The sequence below is a fragment of the Passer domesticus genome, chromosome 9 (assembly GCF_036417665.1).
Source record: "Passer domesticus isolate bPasDom1 chromosome 9, bPasDom1.hap1, whole genome shotgun sequence".
Classification (NCBI taxonomy): domain Eukaryota; kingdom Metazoa; phylum Chordata; class Aves; order Passeriformes; family Passeridae; genus Passer; species Passer domesticus.
Window position 1 is genome coordinate 40381345 of NC_087482.1, and position 20476 is coordinate 40401820.

General features: G+C 42.2%; 1 protein-coding gene across 32 annotated transcripts in view; it reads right to left on the reverse strand.

Moving 5' to 3' along the window:
• MAGI1 (membrane associated guanylate kinase, WW and PDZ domain containing 1) overlaps positions 1–20476 on the reverse strand; it is a 335995-nt gene that overhangs the window by 149933 nt on the left and 165586 nt on the right. For 31 of the 32 annotated variants that reach the window (XM_064432960.1, XM_064432949.1, XM_064432958.1 and 28 more), the window contains exon 2: positions 20149–20265. In XM_064432960.1, the coding sequence (XP_064289030.1) occupies positions 20149–20265 (117 nt within the window). Of the gene's footprint in view, positions 1–7038; positions 7259–20148; positions 20266–20476 lie in introns of those variants that run through there. The other variant, XM_064432953.1, reaches the window with a different exon arrangement.

Genomic DNA, 20476 nt, shown 5'->3' on the forward strand with positions numbered 1-20476 from the left:
GGCTGCTAAAGGATGAGGCCAGCAGGTAATTCACCAGGAGTGAGCCACTTTTAAATATTTCACTAAAAGAACACACTGAGATAATAATATCTCATTTATCAGCTTGCCTGCAAGATGCTATAGCCCTAGTATCTCTTTTACAGTGAAGCAGACCTTTTATTAGAGAAAGGTCCTTCAATTTAAAGACCTCCCCATGGTGCCAGTGGGCCATTTGCAGCTAGAGATGGAAAGAGTTCTACGTATGAAAGCAACCCCCCTGCACTGAAAGTGCAAGCTTCGTATACATCAGATACAGCAACACCTGAAAAGCTATTTCACACGCTCCATCATCAGCTTCCGCTTTCAGAGATTCCCATTTCCATTTCCCAGAGTTTAAATACTATGGGTAAAATCTCCCACAGTTGTTCTCTGACCCTCCTTACGAATTTCAGGGCAGGGCTTTGGGAGGAAGGTAGAAATTTGAAATTTTGGGGTGTTCCTTTGCTCCTTCCTGCCTTTTGAAAAGCACTACAACAGTGAACATGAAAAAAATGCCTGCTAAAATACAGTCTCCCAAACACAGCACTTCTGAGCTACCAAAGCCTGCAGATCAGGTTTCTTGGACAGTTTTTGTTTCTATTTGTTTTGTAGGTATTTCTCAAGAACTCTTCCATCCTGAAGACCTTCTTATTTCCATTATAAAAGCCATTTTTCACTTCATTTAGGGAGCAGCAGAGAGTAACAAATGAGGCAGAGGGTTATCAGAAGGCGAAAGCAAGAGGAGCTTTCCTCTTGCTCAGTATGTTACACATTATTTGACAGAACTTGCCCAGATAATGGCAAATATGATGTGTGAAATGTTCACATTGTGGCAGCATCCGTTCCTAACCTTGGAGCCTCAAATTCTCCACAGGGACATGTCTATTCATCCCTCAGGCAGAGTCTGAGCTGGGGAAATGTCTCATAGATGGTGTCCTAGAAGGAATACCTCAAAACACTAAGCCTACCAACACATAGCTGAATTTTTGCAAAAAGGCTTCTGTTGGTATAAAAAGCTCCCTAGTGCAGCTAATGGCAACATTTCCATTTCCTCTTATATAATTTGGAAATTCAAGTCAATCATGCTCAGCTTGTTAGACTTTCCTAGGACTGCTGTGCATCCAGTAATATTCCTTCAATTGTGTAATGGTACATTATTTTAGTTAGGCTGGTGAAGCTCCATGGGCTAGCTTCTCTTCATTTCTTTTCCAGGGATTCTATTATCCAAACACAAAACAGAAACTCTGCAGCTCAATGTGCTGAATGGACACCTTCATCCGTGGAGAAGAAATGGGGTTTGATTCCCCATGCAGTGAACTTGCTGATACTGTAACCCAGAGCAGCTCAAAATCAAACTGCTCTGCCCTGGAGAAGCAAATGGAAGATGAATAGAGGTCACTAATATTTAGTCACCAAGACCTTTATAAAAGTCAGAATACTTAGACTGCAATGACCCAGAAATGCCAGCAAACTAATAAAACAACAGAATCCATGAAGTATGAGAAAGAGGAAAATGGAAAAAAAATTGAAAAGGGTCCATCCAATCAAACGATAACTAAAGCAGCTGATAAGGGGAATTAAATGCTCTGTGTTGTACTCTAATAACCCAAAGAAAATCTGAAACTTCAAATAATGAGGACAGCAGGGCTCAACCTTCATGTCCCTCAAATCACAAGTAACTAAAGACGAGTTCTTTCTAAGGGGTAAGCAGTTGCTTAACAGAGTGATGATAAAACTAGCTCAAGTACTCATATTCTAGCCTCACTGTGGCTTTCCAAACCCTTTCCATCTTCCCAGTGGTTTGTCACTGTGAGAATACTTTCTGGGACATTCATCTCCTTCACAAAACAACACCTCATCAGCAGGTAATGTGTGACATCCTCCCTGACAGTCCCAGGAGTGAAGGGAAGGATTTAATGAGCACAGACTCTGAATCACTTCCTGATTAGGACTCAAAATGAGTTGACTTCATCTTCACCAGGAAAAAAAATACATAAATTCAAGTCTTGAAGAAGAAAAGGCAACGTTTTAACTCATGTATCTAAATGTAGTAAACCCCTGGTTTCCCTTAAGAGTTTAGGATGACAGATTATCACACGTTAAACTATTGCCTTGTCAACACCAGGACGCTTGTCCAGTAACCTACATTCAATACACAGCTTCAACCAGCACTGCATAGTCTGCTGCAGCCCATTCCCAGCTTCTGCTGCTGAAAAGAACTTGGATTCTCAGTCTAAGCCTCGGGGGATGTCTCAATCCTCATGCTCTTGCTGTGGTCCGTGCAAGAAACAGGAAGGGGAGTTGTTTTGTTTTTTTCCTCAGTCACATCCCCACCCTTACCATTGTGGTGCTGAATTGTCAGCGTGCCATCACAGCAGTGACACACTGTCCATCACCAGGAGTGCTGACAGAACTGCATTTCCAAGTGCACCTTCTGCATGACCATTATTCAGCTGCTCCCCATTCATTTAAATTAGCGTTTAAAAAATCAACAGCAGAGAGTTCTCAATAAACCTACCAAAGACTTCTAGAAAGCCTGTGCTCAAAGAAGATGCAAACACAGGGGGAAAAGGAGCAAATCTACTTTTCCCTCCATTATATCACAATCTCAGTCACAGAGTTCTTTCAGAGCTTTTACTTTTTGTGTGCCTGGCTCACATCCTCACATGCATTAACAGGCAGTGTTGTACCTGAATGAAAAAAAACCACATTTAAAAATTCCCCACAAACTAAAATTTCCAATCTGTAATGGATTGTTTCCTCAGGCAAAAAAAGAAGGTGGTAACACAGCAAGTTCCAGGTGGGACACTACCTCTGTTTAGGCAGGCAAAGCAACAAGCTATTTTCGGTATGGTGAGTGATATCCACAGCCATATTCCAATTGCTGACAGAATGACATTATTCATCTAGCAGGGTTTTTTCCCCTATTTCAATATGGAACATTTTCAGAAAATATATATAACAAAGTCATTTAGGCACAGCTCACTTAGGGCTGACTTGACACAAATTTATTGGGTAATTGCCTCATTGGCCTCGAACTGCTGGGTCAACTATTTTTCTTCTTGGGTTTCATTTTCTTAATGAATCCTTTGAAAATCTATTTAGACGGGAAAAAAAAAATTCAATCTCTTCCAAGGAAGAAAGTGGGTGTTCATGATATTTTACATCAACTAAATATTACAGTTTTTGAGAAAAACTTTGACTTTAGTTACCATAGACTCTCCTGTTCATGACATTTTGATGTTTGTAGTCAAAAGCAAGTGTAAGCATTTTCATTACACACACACCAGGTACATACATCCCATGAAACCATGTCAATATAGGCCATATGGATATTAACATATTTATGCCAATATGCTAATCTGACTATAAGGAGACACAATGTCTGTCCATGGGTAAAATCAGTGGGGGTGAGGAGAATCAACCTAAGGTTAAACTATCACCATTCCTTTCATAAGCTTTTCTACTAAACCTGAAACCTGCTCAAGTGATAATTTTGAGGTGACACTAACTGTCCCAAAGGAAAAGGGTTGTTTGTTAGTTTTTTTTTCTTTCCCATGAGAAAGGGATAGATTTTGCCAAGCTATCTTCCACAGGTAGGTCCAGCAATTAAAAACAAAAAATCACTAGGATAACAATAGGAAAATCCAGTAACTTTATTTTAGGGGGGAAATATTTACTTTTAGCCATCACTGCCAGCTTCATCTCTAATTAATGAGACATTGCAATAGAAATTCTGTCCAATCTATGTGAATTTGGAAACTTGCTTTAAGCATATCTTTTCTTGCACGTTTGTCTACAGCTGAGATTCCTGAAGACATCCTGCACAGTCTGAGCCAGTGCATGCCTCCAGATAGAGCTCAACAGACCAAGAACGTTCTCCTACTTCTCCAGGTTTTGATTTTCAAGTAGAAGAAACTCAACTCTCCTACTAAAGGATGAGGAAAAGGAAGAGCAGCATATTTGATCTGTTATTTTCCAGCAGTCAGCTGGAATCCTACTGTATATGGTCAAGAGGAGGGGGGACAGACTCTTACTCATGTGTGCAGAGCAGCAACAACAGCTCAGGATTAGCTGCAGACAGAAAGACCATACAGGATTAACACAGTGAACCAGTCATCATGCTTACCAGAATATTCAAGAGCAAAACATTCAGAGGATTTCAGGACAGGATTTAGCAGAATTTGACTGAAAATAGCACCACATCTTGAATAAGCTTTACTGAATACCACAGCACCCAGCACCTTGTGGCTGAAATGATTTGATGTGCATTGATTTTAGAAGCAATTTTTTGTTTTACATGGTTTTCTTGTGCAACCATGTAAAGACTTGGCAGAAAGATGTCTGTACACAGCTCCCAAGTGCAGGCAAGAGCCTTCCCTGCAGCACAGGAACTTTTGAACAACTGAAACTCAAGATAAGTGTTGTTACTGTCAGATGCAGATTCAGGAACCCAGCACCATTCAATCAGCTTCTGCTGCTGAATTAATGGCTTCGTTGTTGCTTTTTTTTCTTTTTTGCAACACTGACTGCTATGACAGCCTTACCTGTGCTAGGGGCTCTCAATAATGACAAAAGGGATATTCTAAGTTTCATATTTCGTGTTGGATTACCTGCATTAGAAGAGTGTACTAAAAAAAATAAAAGGGTTATTGCTGTTATGGCAAAAGCTGGCTCTGCAACACTTCAACAGCAGGAGCTGAAGCGCTCCTGGAACAGCTGCCTGTGCTCCTTCTCACAAACATCACAGCAGCTTCCCTGGAGGAAGTGCAGCATCATTCGTGGATCTACACGGATCCATCACTGCTTCCATCTGACAGGACTTAGCAGAAGACAAGGATGAGTGGATACAAGCTGGCAAAGGAGAAAACACTCCCTGTGCTTCTGCACCACCGAGCGCTCCCTCACTCTCCGCAGACCAGAGTTCCTCCTTTCCCACATTGCAGAAGGAGCCACACAACAACAAGCAACAGGTTCACAGCCAGCCCTTTGCTGAGCCAGCCCCTCTGACAAGGAGCCCTTTGCACACACTGCAGCCTCCCAGGCTGAGCCAGACTTTGCATTTTTTGCTCATTTTTCCTTGGGCGCTGCAGAATAGAAAATAAGCATAATTAACAACATAAAGCTCAAGCTGCTGAACCTGGTAGCTCAATTTAAAAACAAGCTCCATACATTCATGCCATGTGGGTGTGCTAGAAGAAGTCTTATGAATTGTCTGTGCAAGCACTGCCTTAAATCTTTTTTGGCTGCCAATTCCAGCTGCTACCCTGTAAACCATTCTCACTAACAGGCACACAGACTGATACCCACAGCAAGGGCAGCAAATAGATCACAAGTGGTAACGCTGTTGATGTTACACAGCCCAGCACACCCCACCAGTGCCTGGACAGTGCTCTCCAAGTGCCACTGGCACCCCAAATAGTCACTCCCACAGCTGGCCAGTCACTAACAGCCTGTATTCATCTGCAGCCTTGACCAGCCTTTGAGCAGACACACGAGCTTGTCCATATTGCACACTCTTAGTTTATTTTTCAACACCTTTTTTGGCAATTTACACAGCAACAAATGATCAAAGGTGTACAACAATTCTAGTTCACAGTCAGCTTGGCCATTCATCCACAGAAAAGGGATGCACAGAAAGGCAGTAGCAATATGTGAAGCTGTTGCAGCCCCTGGTCATGCTTTACCTGAATTGTGGGCAAAACAGGCTGATCACTCTTCATCACTATTAACCCATTGATATGTAAAAATTAATAAGTAAAATAATTCAAGCCTTGCTTGCAAATTCCTCTGAAATTCTCAGGAAAAAAAAAAAAAAAGCAAACCCTTCCCAGCGTAACAGCAGGCACAGATCACCAGCTAAGTTAGCTCTAAAGGCAAATATTCCATTTTCACTGAGAGATGCAGTGGCCCATAATATGAATAAGGAACAAAGACCCCTTTCATTCTGCTGACAAATACAGTATAGCATGTCACAAATCACAAGGGGAGCAGACAACACAATGACAGCAATTAAATGGGTGTATTTTTATTAAGAAATACATACAATAATGACTGACTGTGTACACTCTCCCCCTCCCCAACCCTTCAAGAATTAGACTGGCAAACATGGCTGTAAGTGTTTAGGGACGTTACTTCTGTTAGACAGAAAACTCTCTTAAAGGAAGGGTCCCTCCAGCCAGTGCAGCAGGATGCACACAGCAGCAGACATGGATGTTTTGTTTGGCTTTATGCATGTTGTACACCTTGTTTATTGCCACTCACACAGCTTCCCCAACTCATTCCCAATCGATGCATTTCTGGAGAAGCTGAACAAAAATATGCCCCCCCCCTTTTTAACTCTTTCGCTGCTGAATTCCAGCCGAGACACCATTCCTTGCCCTCCGCCCTGCTGAACCAAATGCTCTCGGGAGATTCACGTCCCAGCCTCACACCTGCTTCGTTTGGGGCAATATTCGCCGAAAAAAGGACCCTTTGGCCCTGCTGTGCCTTTAAGCTGTGGCCAGCCTCTCTGAGCCTGTCTGCTTGCCAGGGCCAGCCCAGGGCAGGGCTGCCGGTCCGGTTCTCTCCTCCCGCTCCGTCCCGGAGCCGCGGCGTTCCCAGCCGGGCTGAGCGCATCCCTGGCGGGGCTCTCCTTCCTGCCCCCTCCCCGCGGGAGAACAATGCGGGGACAGACATCTAGCAACACCTGCTGTATCGCATTAATATGCACAGGGATGTATGGATGGTTTTTTCCCATCCAGCACTAAGACCGCATTGTTCGGGGCGATCCATCAGTGGATGGCCGCCCCCCCAGCGCCGGCCCCACAAGCCCCCTTCTGACATGTCCCCTTGTCTCTCCCAGCCCGGGCTGACGACCGCGTTTAGGAATGCACTTCATTAAATCGGAGCTGCCCCGTTCCAACCTGCAATGCGGAGGCAGTACAAAGCCAGCGCCACGCTTCCTCCCGCATTTCTTTCAAAAGCCCCATTGTTCGGCAGGCATCTGGTCCTGATCTCAGCCTATTCGTGCCCACTGACCCCGCTTTTCGCAGCGCACCCGCTCGCCAACGGGCCTCACGTAAAGCCTGCTTGATGAATTAGAAAGCAGCACCAGCCATCTGTCCTCCGGGCCGGGCTCCTTCCCAGCCCCGCAGCCGCCCTCGCATCCCGACCTGCGGCTCCGCAAACGCGCGCCCAGCCCCGCACCGCTGCCGCTTTCCGTCCCTGTCCCTGGCATCCAGGAGAGAGGGGAGGGAAGAAAAAGGGACAGAGAATACAACAGAACAGTCTCACTTGCCTGAGTCCTTCGAAATTCAAGCACAAATACAAGATTAATCCTTCCTTTGTGAGGTCTTGTCTTTAAGTCGTGGTATGTAATGATCCTCAGCACTGCAGCAGAGGGGAATAAAAAATGCAGGGATCATAAGCAGGGGGAGGACAGGGCTTACTTACATCAGGGTTTCTGCCACATGACAATAGGTTTGAGAGGGAAGAATAAGCTGGCAGCAGCAGCTGACAGTGCAAAAGGGAGAATGCAGAAGCCTGCCTTTTATATTATTGGTGACATTTCTAACACATGACAACAATTTCCATCTGTATTTAAGCTGCGAGTGTGAGGAAAAGAGCATTACATCACGACTCCTCTATTCCTAGGGGCTGTGGAATATGTAGGCCAGAGGGATTAAAAAGCACCTGTGTATACTGGAGATCTGAAATACCACAAGGCAGATTTCCCCCCCTCACTTCTTTCTCCCTCACCTTTTTTTTTTTTCCTCTATCACCTGCACTGAGCTGCTGTTTGAAAATATGCCCAGGGAAGTGCAAAATGGTATTGTCCTAGTTAGCAAGGCTCAAGCATGGGGGAACGATGCAAATATGTGTTTCTGGCTCTGTCTCTCTCTCTGTAGGAGACACAGCACTCGTTTTTGCAAAAAATTGGACAGAATACAGAGCATCTTCTTGTTTTCTGCTGTGCTTGTCCCAAGGGCTTCGAGTTTCTCTTAAAGTACCAACTTTCATCTTCCTTTTAAGTCTGCAGGGAATTTCAGTGACAGCAGCAACAATGATTTCCCCACCCCCCCGCTTTCTTTTACAGCCAACACATGCCTGTATCTTTTTAAAAGTAAACATCCAGAACAGGGCAAAGATATTTTGGAAAAAGCACTTGACTGCTTCAGAGCCAGCAGGTGTCCGTCTTGGACGCTTTCCACATATCTCACAGGACATGATAGCTTAGATGCAGCTTGGAAATCCTGAGGGACTCCAGCCTTGCAAGGAAAGCTGCTCCCCTGCAGCTCCAGGGCTGCTTTGCTGGGGCTGCTGCAGCTGCACAGAGACAGGCAGGGAATGGGAATCCCGAGGGTGGCACTGCTGGAGTGGGCACAGGGCACTGCAGGGCCACTCCTGCCGCTGTTCCCAGGGGGTTCAGCACCAGTTCTGATCTCAGAACAAGCAGAATTTTGAGCCACACCAGCCCAGAGCCATCACTGGCAAAGCAGCTCTGTCCTGCTGTGGGCACAGGATGCAGCTCACAGGGTCACAGCACCTGTATGAAAGGGCCAGGCAAGGGAAAACACCATCCTCTCCCACCCCCAAACCCAGCAAACACAGACACTGCTCTTGCTGATGTACCAGTCCTCAAAAGTGCTTGAACTAGATAGGGGAAAAACATCACTGAGAGCCAGCAACCCTTGCATTACCTTTATAGGAGACATGGCCACACACTAACAGGAGATTGGACTGCTTATAAACAGCCTTAAATTTATCTGACATCAGCATCTTCATGAAAACACCAGCTGGGTCAAGGTGCTGGCCCGTTATATGTTTCTTGTATAAATAAAAAAAGACAAAAATTCTTTGCTCAAGATCACCTTCCTGATCTTTCAACACCGGCCTCTTGGAGTCACAGACTGTTTTTTGGGTACCTGTCTGGTCAAATCAAAGCTGCTGTGGGAACTCCAAAGCCTTTGATAATGTTTAGAATATTGCACTCTGTAAATTTGGAAGAGTGCAATATGAAAATAAATTACTCTGAATTCCTCGCCCCTCCTCTTCATGTCCACAAAATAAAAAAATCTGCATGAGCCACAGTGAAACTCTCTCAACCAGATGAAACTTCAATGAGGCAGTACCTACATGGAACATTCCAGAAAAAAAGCCTCTTTATTAAAAAAATAAATGGAGCATTTTACTTTAGATTTATTCAGAGATGCAGCTCCCCAGTCATCTATGGAAACTCTTTCATAAGATTTAGAAGAGGGGAAAACGGAAACAATGAAATGACTTATTTTTAATCTGGGGTTTAAAGGCCTTTTTTTCTTTCAAAAAAAAAAAAGTCCCACACACAAAGAAAGAAATTCAATGCAAACCTCTGTTTCTGTATCATGAAAGGCCATTCCAGTACCAGAGTAATCAATTTCTCAGAGCTTGTGTGGTCTGCAGCAAAAGCCAAAGAAGGTATTTAAGTTTATACAGCCTTCAGCATTTTGATGGCTTGCTTTTGAAATACGACATGTTTAAATTTTATATCTTTTTTTACAGTTAGTTATGTCTTAAGAAAATGGTTTTTCTTGGTAGAAAAAATAGAAGGAAAGGAGAATAAATGTAATGCAACCTGTTTTTGAGCTGTTTGCCCATTCTAAAATCAGAATAGTTCAAAGTTGCACCATGAAAAACTATTACAGTTGTAATTACAGCTCTCATCATTATATTATACCCAGTCTTAATTTAGCATCAAACACTTTGGCTCATATGAACAGAAAAGAATTACTAAATAAAAGTGGTGCTCCAACAGCAAGAGCTTATTACCAGATAAGCATCCACAGAAATTTACAGGAACAGCAAAGCAAATACTTTGTCAGATGTAAGAACTCTCTACCTTTTCTAGAGCTGAATGTCATAAGCAAATCATAAATCACTTCAGGATGGGGAAAGGAGTCTTTGTCCTCACAGTAACCCCAGCTTCCCACCATGAAAGAAGGCCATCTTAGACAAGATTTTACAGCTAGGATTTAACTCACAGGGTGGAAAAAGTGTGAGATAGAGCACTCTTGTAGGTAGGAACAAACTTCTGCAACAGCGTTCTCATTCTTTCATCAGTACATTTTGGATCCAATTCACTTACCATGTGGGAACAGCAAATGGGGAACAAACTGTGAATTCAAATAACTGTAAACTCAGCAAGATGTGGAAATAAAACACAGATGGTGCACTTCAGATTAAGGGTCAGCATTTCAGCGTCGCTTTCCACTTTTACATTGTGATAGGTGATGTATAACAACCACCTTCTCCCTGAGACAGCACTCTGATCAAGCCATGACTCACTTAGGAAAACAAGAGGCTCCTTGGAAGCCTCCTGCCAGTCGAGAGGAGCTAAGGTTACTTGGTTAAGCTGCGGCTTTGCTGCTGGAGGATTAATGTTTAGGAGTGGAAATTGTCTGTACTAGACAGCCATGGCTGACAAAGGTTCCTTCAGCATTTCCACCTCCCTGCAGGCTGCAGCAGGGCTGCTCTGCCTGCCAGGGCTGTGCCCAGCACACACATGGTCCCCTCTTCACCACCACATTGCCAGCAAGAGTTTGCAGAGGCTGCTCTGATTCCTGTTTGCAAAAGCCAGGAGCACAACCCACTGCTGCCAACCCTTAGAAAGGGCTCAGTCCTAAAACACCTCTGCAGGCCTGCGTCCTGCTTGCCTGAACACTGGGTTAATTTTATTCTCTCAGACCCATTTTGTCCAAAATCTGAGGAATGGAACTTAGGATGACTTTACTCTGGCTATGAAGTGTTAGTTGCATGCCCAGGGCCTTCTAGAAAAGGCTGTCTGCCTGTAAGTACAAGTTCAAAGGAGAAATAAAGGAGTAAGTACAGATTAGATGACAGAGGAGCTGTAAATCTATAGGAGCTTGAAATGCCAGATAGAGAGGAGCAGGAGTGATTGTAAGGTGATTATTACCTTCAAAATATGCCGGAGGTTGTTTATCAGATCAGAGTTAATGAGGGAGAAATCTAATAGAACTATAATATTAAATTTACCACTTTAATGGTATCATCAATGTTCTATAATGTGGGCAATTTACTGAATGTCTGTCACTGTGATTCTCCAGTGTGGTTAGTTACACAGGAGCAGCACTACTGCATCTCATCAGCTTTTCCCTTCCAGAAAACACCGGGAATTTTGAAGAGGATTTCTAAGTGAGATAGCAATCTATATCTTTAAAATTATGGAAATACAAAAATGGGAAAGGTATTTGTGAACATGATGGGATGTTCACATTCCTGGAAGAACTGGGTCCAGCTCTGCCCCTCTGTTGAGTCCAGCCTTCCTACTGCTACACACAGAGCATTCTGCTGGGTTTTCCATTACTGTCTTTCACATCTAGCAACACTTGCTGCTCTCCTGAAAACCTTCCATATCTGGATTTAGGAAAATTGCTAATAACCTCACTATCCAAATCCCTTTTCAGCTCTCCTGTGTTATCCCCCTCTGAACAAAAGAAAACACTAAAAAACTCACACCCTAGAAAAACATGAACAAAGACGGGCTCATAAATCAACACTCATATGAAAAAAGTCAAAATACCCGGTGTCAAGGTTTTGATTACTAATTCAGAATCCCTGTGAACAGTAGGAGATGGTAATGCTGGGTTTATTAATAGCTATCTCCTCATGTATTCAAGGAAGAGTTCGCTAAAAGCAGCAGCAGCTTCTTGATGTGGAGCTCCTCCTTCCCCAAGCATCTGCTCCAGCCCTCTGTTCTGAGCTTTGCCAGTTCCAGTCCCTAATACAGCAAGGATCACCTGCACATTTTTAGCACATGACAAATGTCCCATTAAGTAACTTTAAATTTTGGTACTTGAGTTGCTATGGTGGTCTAAGATAACAAACAAAGTATCATCAATATCTCTAATAAGCCTTTTTATGCCTTTCACCAACATCAACTTCTGTTTACTGTTTTTTCCCCTGGTAAATGGAGTGTTAAACCTGAAGTTCAATGAAAAAGTGCAGGTAGAGAATGAATGATGAAGTATGAAATCAAATTCAAGAGCAGATGATACTCCTAAAGGGCTTTGATGAGGCTTTCCTCCTTATTCAGCTGAAAAAGACCATGCAAGAAGAACTGCCAGATCACTATTCACCTGATTACTTTGTGATACACACCTCATTTTGAAGATACATTAGCCTTTTAAAGAGCCATTTATTAAGCATTTCCATTTAAATAAAAATTTTCACAATCCTCAGTGAAACAGATGTATTCCCTCTTAAACCACTAATTAAGAGCAGTCTGGGACATTAACAAAGCCCTTTAAAGGGAATTCAGAGAACTAGTGTCCCTCTTAAATAAATCTGTTCTGGCAATGACCCAGGAATCTTGACTTCAGAACTCAAAGCTCTAATTATTCAAGAGAACATCATAAAAAAAAAGGACACATCTAGACTGCTAAGACTAATAAGAAAGATTTATTTTTCCTTCAATAGGGACAGAAATACAAACATTTGTTCTATTTCTTTCTATCCTCTTATTCACTTGGGGTGGGGGGAAGGAAATCAGTGAAAATGAATTCACAGAGTTATTCCCAGTAAAGGTACTGGGTATGACTCTCCCCAAAGAAAACCAGCTAGCAGAATCTAAACAGCTTTATAAATGATTCCATGGCTAATCACCTCTCTGCTGAAATAAAGACAAAAAGGATTTAGAGGACAAATACAGCATGGTGATGTGAGGAAGCATGTAATGTTAAAAAAAGGATAGCTGTTTGAAGATGAAATGTGACAACTCTGCATGCCCATCAAACCATCAGGAGCTGGCATCTGCCACTGCCCCCCTGGGCTCGGGGACTGTCAGGGTAGCAGGACGTGGGACTGGGAATCACACAGGAAACTCCTCCTCTACAATCCCACTGGGTTAGCTGGTATCACACTGGGCCAGAAGAATCTCAAATAAATGTGATTTTACAGGTGTTCCTTTTTAAACACTGACATCTTTGATGGAAAGCACAGGAGTTTTGTAATGATGATGAAACCACCAGCACAGCCAAGCACAAACATACCTACACAGTGATGGGTGCCTTCTGCAGAGAGTTAATCATGAAATACCAAATGTGAGTGGAAAAGCAGGTTAAAGAACAGCTACACATTTAATTTTACCTCATTTTAAAACACTCCTTTTGCTAGAACACTCATTCCCTTGCTTTGTAGCATAATCAATACACTGAAACCCTTGAACAGATGCATGGTGATAGCTGAAAAGAAATCAAACTGCCTAGAAATCTCAAGCTGTGGCACTGCATCCATCACCAAAGATCTAACCAGGACCCTGGGACCTGATTAGATACCATATTAGATATCATATGAAAAACTGTGGCAGGACAGAGGCAGTTTTGAAGTAAATAATGTGGGGTAATTCATCTGCACCCCTTTACCTCCCAACAGCAGGAGCTGCTCTCAGGTCTGACACTCTCTGCTCTCCCAGAGCCTCTCACCTTGGAAGCCTTTATTTTTTAAAACAAATGCACAGGCATTGTTTGCACTGCACCTAAATATCCACTGGCAGCTGCTTTGCCAGAGCACAAAGCAACTGCAATGAAAAACCTGCAAAATTAAGTACACTGGGGAGTAACAAAGGAAACAAAGAAAACTGGCCCTGTAATCTCTTCCCACACTCCTTACCCAAATCTCCTTTGGCAAGTGCCATGGGAGAGCATCTAAGGCTGAGCTCCTCTGCTTTGTACTGTTCTCTGGTGCCTCCTGCAATTCCAACTGGGTGTACAGAGAAACACAAAAAAGCTATTCCTCACAAACGGGGAAGCAGATGGAGCAATATTTGCCATCATAAGTGCTTTTATTTCCAAAATTAAAAAACAAAACAAACAAACCCACCCCCAAACAATAGTTTTGCTGGCACAAAGTGTGTTATTGATCTGGAAGGACAGACCAGATGGGAGAAAGGTCCTGAAGTCTTCTAGATTAAACAAAAATGATTGTCTATAGAAAGGAATTAAACTACAGAAATATTGGTCCTGTTGCTCAGAATAGGGTATTTTTCCTCTCTTTTAAAAGTGAAAACACATCTGGTTCACTAATTAGTGAATGAATTACATCCTTGAAAACTGCAGGGGACACTGCTGCAATTTGGCACTCCCTGGAACACAGGTATAAGGATTTTCTAAAGCCCGTGGTTGTACTCAGGATACAGTCCCTGCTGAAACCAGGAAAAATCAAATATGTGTACACCAGCTGGCATGGAAATATACCTCATTTTATACAGAGTTAGATTTACTCACAAGCAATTATTCATAAGAAAAATTATTTTTACATACTGCTGGTATCTATATGCTGCAACCCAGTGATAATGGCACTATTTTAAAAGTAATTAAAACTTTTTTCCTAACATAAATCTTGTAAAAAAATTAATTATTTTTCTGTGACAGAAAAAAGTCTGCTGCTCCTCACCGTATCAGTGTGGGCCTTCAAATAAATATTTCATGGACCCTGCAACTATTTCTCATTATAAAAGCAGAATTACACCTCTAGGAAGGGAACTTCAACAAAAGGTACTTGGATAATAAATACAGCTGCAGGTCTGGAAAGCTTTTGGGAATTGAAAAACATTTGTGTACATAAACTGATGATTTATTGCCTGGGAAGAAAACTAATGTGCACTGTCTGTGATTCTGTTTATCCTTAATAAAAATTAGTAACTAAAAATAACTTCAAAATTGTAACTCAAATATCCACACATGTAAAACCACATTCATTTGGAACATAAAGGTCTTTATGCTTCACTTCAGCAATCTTTCCCAGTATACTGATACACTTTCATGCTCTCTATCCTAATGAAAAGAACCTTCTGTAAGCTGGTTTTCATATCCCTTTTATCAATTAATTCTGAAGTTCAGAAATACTTATGGGGGAACCTAGAGCTATAGGACTTTAAAAACTATCCTGGGAAATCACCTGAGTCTGCACATTTGACAGGAGTTTCATCACATCCCAGCCCACTTAGTCCCTCTAGTCCTCCCTTACCTGCAGATGATGGTAGTAATGCACAGAACAGCTTATCCAGCTCCCGGAGAAACTAAACTGCCCTTTGGAAGTTCAACTATCCATGAAAACCTTGAATTCAGAGAATAAGCTTCAATGTGCAGCCTACAATCACTTACTATCAAAACTGGGTTTTACTGGTTTTGCTTTGAAAGGAGATTTCTCCTTTGAGCCAGGAGATCACTTGGAATAGAGAAACTTATTCTCAAACTTCCCCCTGAAATGTGAGAGCTCACACCAGCCAGGTGCCTGAGTGTTGTTGGCTTTTGCTGAGCCTCCTCACAGGTCACTCAACACAACTATTGATTTTTATCCATTTCTTTCCATTTTGTTCCATGCTCCTCTATAAAACCAAGCACAACAGCTGGAGCTACTGTGCTGTAATTGAGGACAGGAACAGATCAAACTCTGGGAAGGTGAGAGAACAGACAGCAGGAATGAAAGTGGCAAATCTCTAACATTCAGATCTCCAGTCAATTAATCCCAGGACATGTACTTGTTTTGGGGAAGTCAATCAACTGTTGAATGATGACCTCCTGACATTTTAAAAGCCAATTTTGTGAAGAAAAGGGGAAAAATAAAAAGAATGCCATATAGTGTCTAGTCTGACTTAACTCTAGGCTAGTCACTGTCACCTTTTCATCTACCATCAAAAAGACCTTGCACCTTCCAGAGCTTTGCTTCTGAAGACTGCAGCCTGGCAAGGAAAGGGACTGCACAGGACTGAAATAGGATTAGCTGTTATTTCAGTCATGTCTGCACCAGGTATACTCCTTTAGAAGGAAAGGTACAGACACCAGACCAACCACAGCTGCCTCTGCATGTCACTCAGGACTGAAACAAGTGGAGAATCAAATAAATGGAAAATAAACCCAAAATCAAACAACATGCTGAGATAAGCTTTTGTGGAAGCATCATCTTTCTGATTCCTCTTGATGCACTTTGAAAAGAAAATAGCTGCCAGACTGCTGAGTATAAGAAACTCGGACAAATAGCCAGTACTGCATGTTTATATTAAACTGATACCCTCTGCCACCATTTCAAAAAGAGGAAGACAATCCTGTGTGTTCTGCCTTCTGTGAACAGTGGTTTGGGCAGGCTGATGCATTAGCACCTTAAAGTAAGTTGCTATCACATAACTTTCTCAATAAACACTACAGCACAGATATCCCCTGAAGGGCTGATAGGAAACACCTATTTAATGGATATACTCTTACATGAACTTCCAACTAATCACAAATTCCACTTCCACTAGGTGAATCTTCACATACAACAATCCTGTATGGGAAAGTCCCGCTCCTAGAAACACTCTGAAACCTAAAGCCAGAATGTCAACACACTGCATCACTGACCCCCAGCCTCCCCAGCACAGATGGACTCAAATGTGGCACAGGCGCCCCAGCAAGATGCTTCACACAGTTGATAAATCTTCCCTCTTGCTCTCAAAGTGTTTGAGCTGTAAAAAATTGAGCTGGAGTAAGTAAAGTACTCTAGAAGTAAGGTGTGGACCAGGTCTTTGCATCAGTCAAAGCACTTCTGGTAGAGGCATGGCCAAGGGGTAACTGTGGAATTGTTGCCATCTCACAATATAGACCAAGCTCAATACCCCAAAACAGAGCATTATTTCTGGTCATCTTCACTAGGCACACCAAAACACAGGAAAAATGGGGTACTTCAAAACAAAAGAAGGAAAAGGGATGGCTAGAGACTGGACCAACATAATACTAATCTGGATGATGTATTGATGTGTTTTTGTCTAGTTTTGACAATGGAAACTACATGGTAGGAATGAAAACATAAATTCATCTGAACATCTATGAGAATAACTTCGCTCAAGTTCTAAAATCCTGCTTTTTCTTAAGCAGAAGATAAAAATATTCCAAAGTAAAGGCTTGGGTGAAGTTTACAATGAAATGAAAGCCTCAGGAAGAAAGTCAAGGAATTAGCAGCCCAGTGGTGGTTCATGTGAAATAAAAGCTGAACCACACTTAACTCTTCCAAAGATTTGTCCATTGAAGCATGGCTTTATAACCACTTATACACCATCCAAATATATGAATGGGTGCCCTGCCTCTCTTCCTTACTCTCTCCTTGTCCTAACTCATGCTGCTGCTCAAGTTGTAAACTCAGAGGAGAATGCCTTGGGTCTGTAAATAAACCCGTGGGTTTGGTGTGATAGGAACAGCAGAGCACTCGAGACTCACAACAACCAAACTTGGAGGCCACCTGGAATCTTGTCACAGCTGTTGTTTACTACAGAGCATTGCAGGAAAAAATCAGCTCAGTGGGGAGCTGGGAGCTGAGGGGATGAGGGCTCGGGGGAAGTGTGCTGGAGGGGCAGATGGCACTGAGGAGCAGGGGAAGAATTCAGTTTGCAGAAATGTGGGTGTGGTTTGCCAGCTTATTTCGACAATGCTTCACCTTTGGGTCCATTTCAAGGTCTCATTTGTTCATGATGGCTCACACATTTAGGATCAAATCCTCTGATCTCTCAGAAAACCATCCTGTGTCACTCATACAGGCAAATGCTCCTATGGTCCTTGGGAGCTGACATCATCCCACTCATCCTCAAGGTTCACTAGAAAATAAATCAAACTCTTAACCAACTCTCCTAAAGACAAAAATCTCAATGATGCTTAAGCAGTGTGTCATTAACAAAATAATGAGGTTGAGCCAAACATCCTGCATCTTTCCTCCCTTCTGCTTGACCTCTATCTTCCACAAAAGCTGTCACGACTTCACACGATGGGCACAGGGCTGAGTGGGAAACAGAAACCCTCTGGGTTTTCTCACCACCTGCACCAAACCAGTCAGGGCTGAATCACTTGCTATTCTCACCAGAATTTCTGGGCAATAACTGGTTAACAGCACCTTTGTGCATTTTGAATTTACTAATTATCACTTCATTTAGCCCTTGTATTAGTGCAATAAAAGGCAGCTGTCAGGCCAAGCATGCTCAGTCCAAGTGACCTTGTGTTCTTGTTTGTGTTTATCACATAAGCATCAGGGAATTCCATTTTCCAAATACAAGGCTTCATAATCCATTAGCACTAGGGATTGGTCCAGGGCTCTGGATTTACTGGTCACGTGTACCAAGGAATAAAAATATGAGCATACAGCCAGATTAATCTCCAGACCTGTAAAGCATCCCAACCCACCACGCAGCAGTCTCATTCCAAGCCACACACCAATATTAGCATCATTCTTAAAAGCTGCCATTAATGCCATCCCCACAGTAAATAAAGCCAAAATTAAATGCTACCTGCTCAACAATTTTGTGTAGAGACACACAATAACTAACACCCCTTCTCAGGTTTTCCACTTGTTTCATAAGTGAAACATAAGTACTGATGCTCTTATTAATACACCAACAACCCACATCTCCCCCAGCTATTCTGAAAAGGCAGGAATCACTTTCACTGCTCTTAATTTTAAATCAAAAGCAAGACCAAGCAGCTTAGCTCACCATCAAGTTCAATAAATCAGATAAAAGAATCAATGGAAAGCATTTCAAAATGTAACCTTGGTAACGTGCAAAATGTTTCCCCAGAACTTACACTCATTTGCTTTATTTACTGTTTTAGGAAATGAAATATCACACATAGGCAGAAGGGCATTAGTATCACAGCACTGCATCTCCCAAGCCTAACACTCCACGTGCTCTCCTGGAAGCCACTTTTTGCAGTATGCCCTAAAAATCTGCAGCCTGCCAAGTTAGGTGATTGAAAAATAATCACATTTCATGTTGGCAGAAAGGCAGACGGAAGTGTTCAATAGTAAACAATAATCCATATTTATTCTTTATGTCCTTTTATGTTCTTTAAACATAATTTGTTTCATGCTTTTCACTGATAAAATGAGCATAAACTCCATGGTGTTATAACAGCATCTGCCATTTGAAGAATCAACATTTGTCAGTGTTACCACTCAATTTTAACTGGTCTTACACAGCCCTCCTGCATGCAACACTTAGGCTGAAAATGACTACTACTGTGTGTACCACTATGTGATATTTGTTGGCAAATACTGATTTTTGAGTTGCAACATAATTATTCAATATTTATATAAGTCTACCAGGATAAACAATCTCTGATTCACAACGAGACAGAAAACTTCAAATTATTTTGCTGCTTATCTCAGTATCCTATAACTAAGATGTTTACTTATTCCAGCCTGATCTAAAGGGCATATCATTATTACCACAGCTCAGCCAAATTAAGCAAAAAAAGCTTTTCCTTAGAAGAGTGTCCCCTGCCACCTGGAGAATGTCAAAGAGAGGTGCAACAAAGTAGGATCACTCTCCACTCTTTGTATGCCTTCCCAAAATGCCAAGGACAATCTCATTTCAGTAATTATTCTGACCTTCTAAGGACTACCATGCTCCAGAATTCTTAGTTTTTCTTTTGGGATTTTTTTTCTTTGTCTTTTTTCCAATGGGTTTGTTGGGTTTGTTTTGGGGGTTTTTTTTTTGTTTCTTTGTTTGTTTTTTGGGGTTTTTGGGGTTTTTTTTTGTTGGTTTGGTTTGTTTATTTGGGTTTTTTGATCTGGTTTTTTTTTTTTTTCCTTGGCTTTTTGTTTGGTTGGTTTTGTTTTTTGTTTAAGTTTTTTTGTTGTTGTTGTGTATGGGGTAGGGGTTTTTTTTTGGTTGGGTTTTTTGGGTGAAAATGAGCATTTCTTTCTCAGCTTTGCTAACTCTCGTTCCTTATCTCCTACGTGAATCAAGGATGACCTTCCAACAGTGGCAGATGCCTTCAACAATGGCACCCAGCCATAAAATGCTCTTCAATTCTACAAGTTAAACAAGCATCAGAAATTAAGTTCTGCTCAGGAAATAAAAATAGAAGCCTCTTTTATATTCATAGGTTTTAAACCAATAAGCAACATTCACCATTCTGATATTAATATAGACTCTTCCTAAGCCAAGCAATCACCCCGTGGCAGTTTTTTTTAGGGCTTTTCTCCAAAGCAGGCATCACAAGGCTTGCATCACACCATCAACTGCTCCAAAAAGGTAATCAAAAAAAGCCTCATCCAGAGATGAATCATTTTCCTTTTCAGCCCTCTCTGCTGTCACACATGGAAGCCTGCGGGGCAGGGGCTGTCACTTACAAGGCACAGCGTGGCGGTAGAGGTTGTCCCGGATGGTCTGCTGCAGGTCGTGGTCTGGTGACCCCTTCTGAAACCTCTGGTTGAGGTAATGCCGCAGATCCTTGTTCAGTCTGCTTCCTGCAAGGGGAAAAAACAGCCACTGATTCATTTCTAAACGCGCACAATTGCCATTTCCAGTTGAGGCAAATGGTAGATTTCCATTCAGAGCCCCCTAAATTGTGGCATGCTGACTTTATGAGCAGAGGCTCATCTTCCTCTACAAATGGCTAATTACCAAAAATAACTTGCTGTAAACAAGAGGTCTCTCTTGTCTCATAATACAACATTC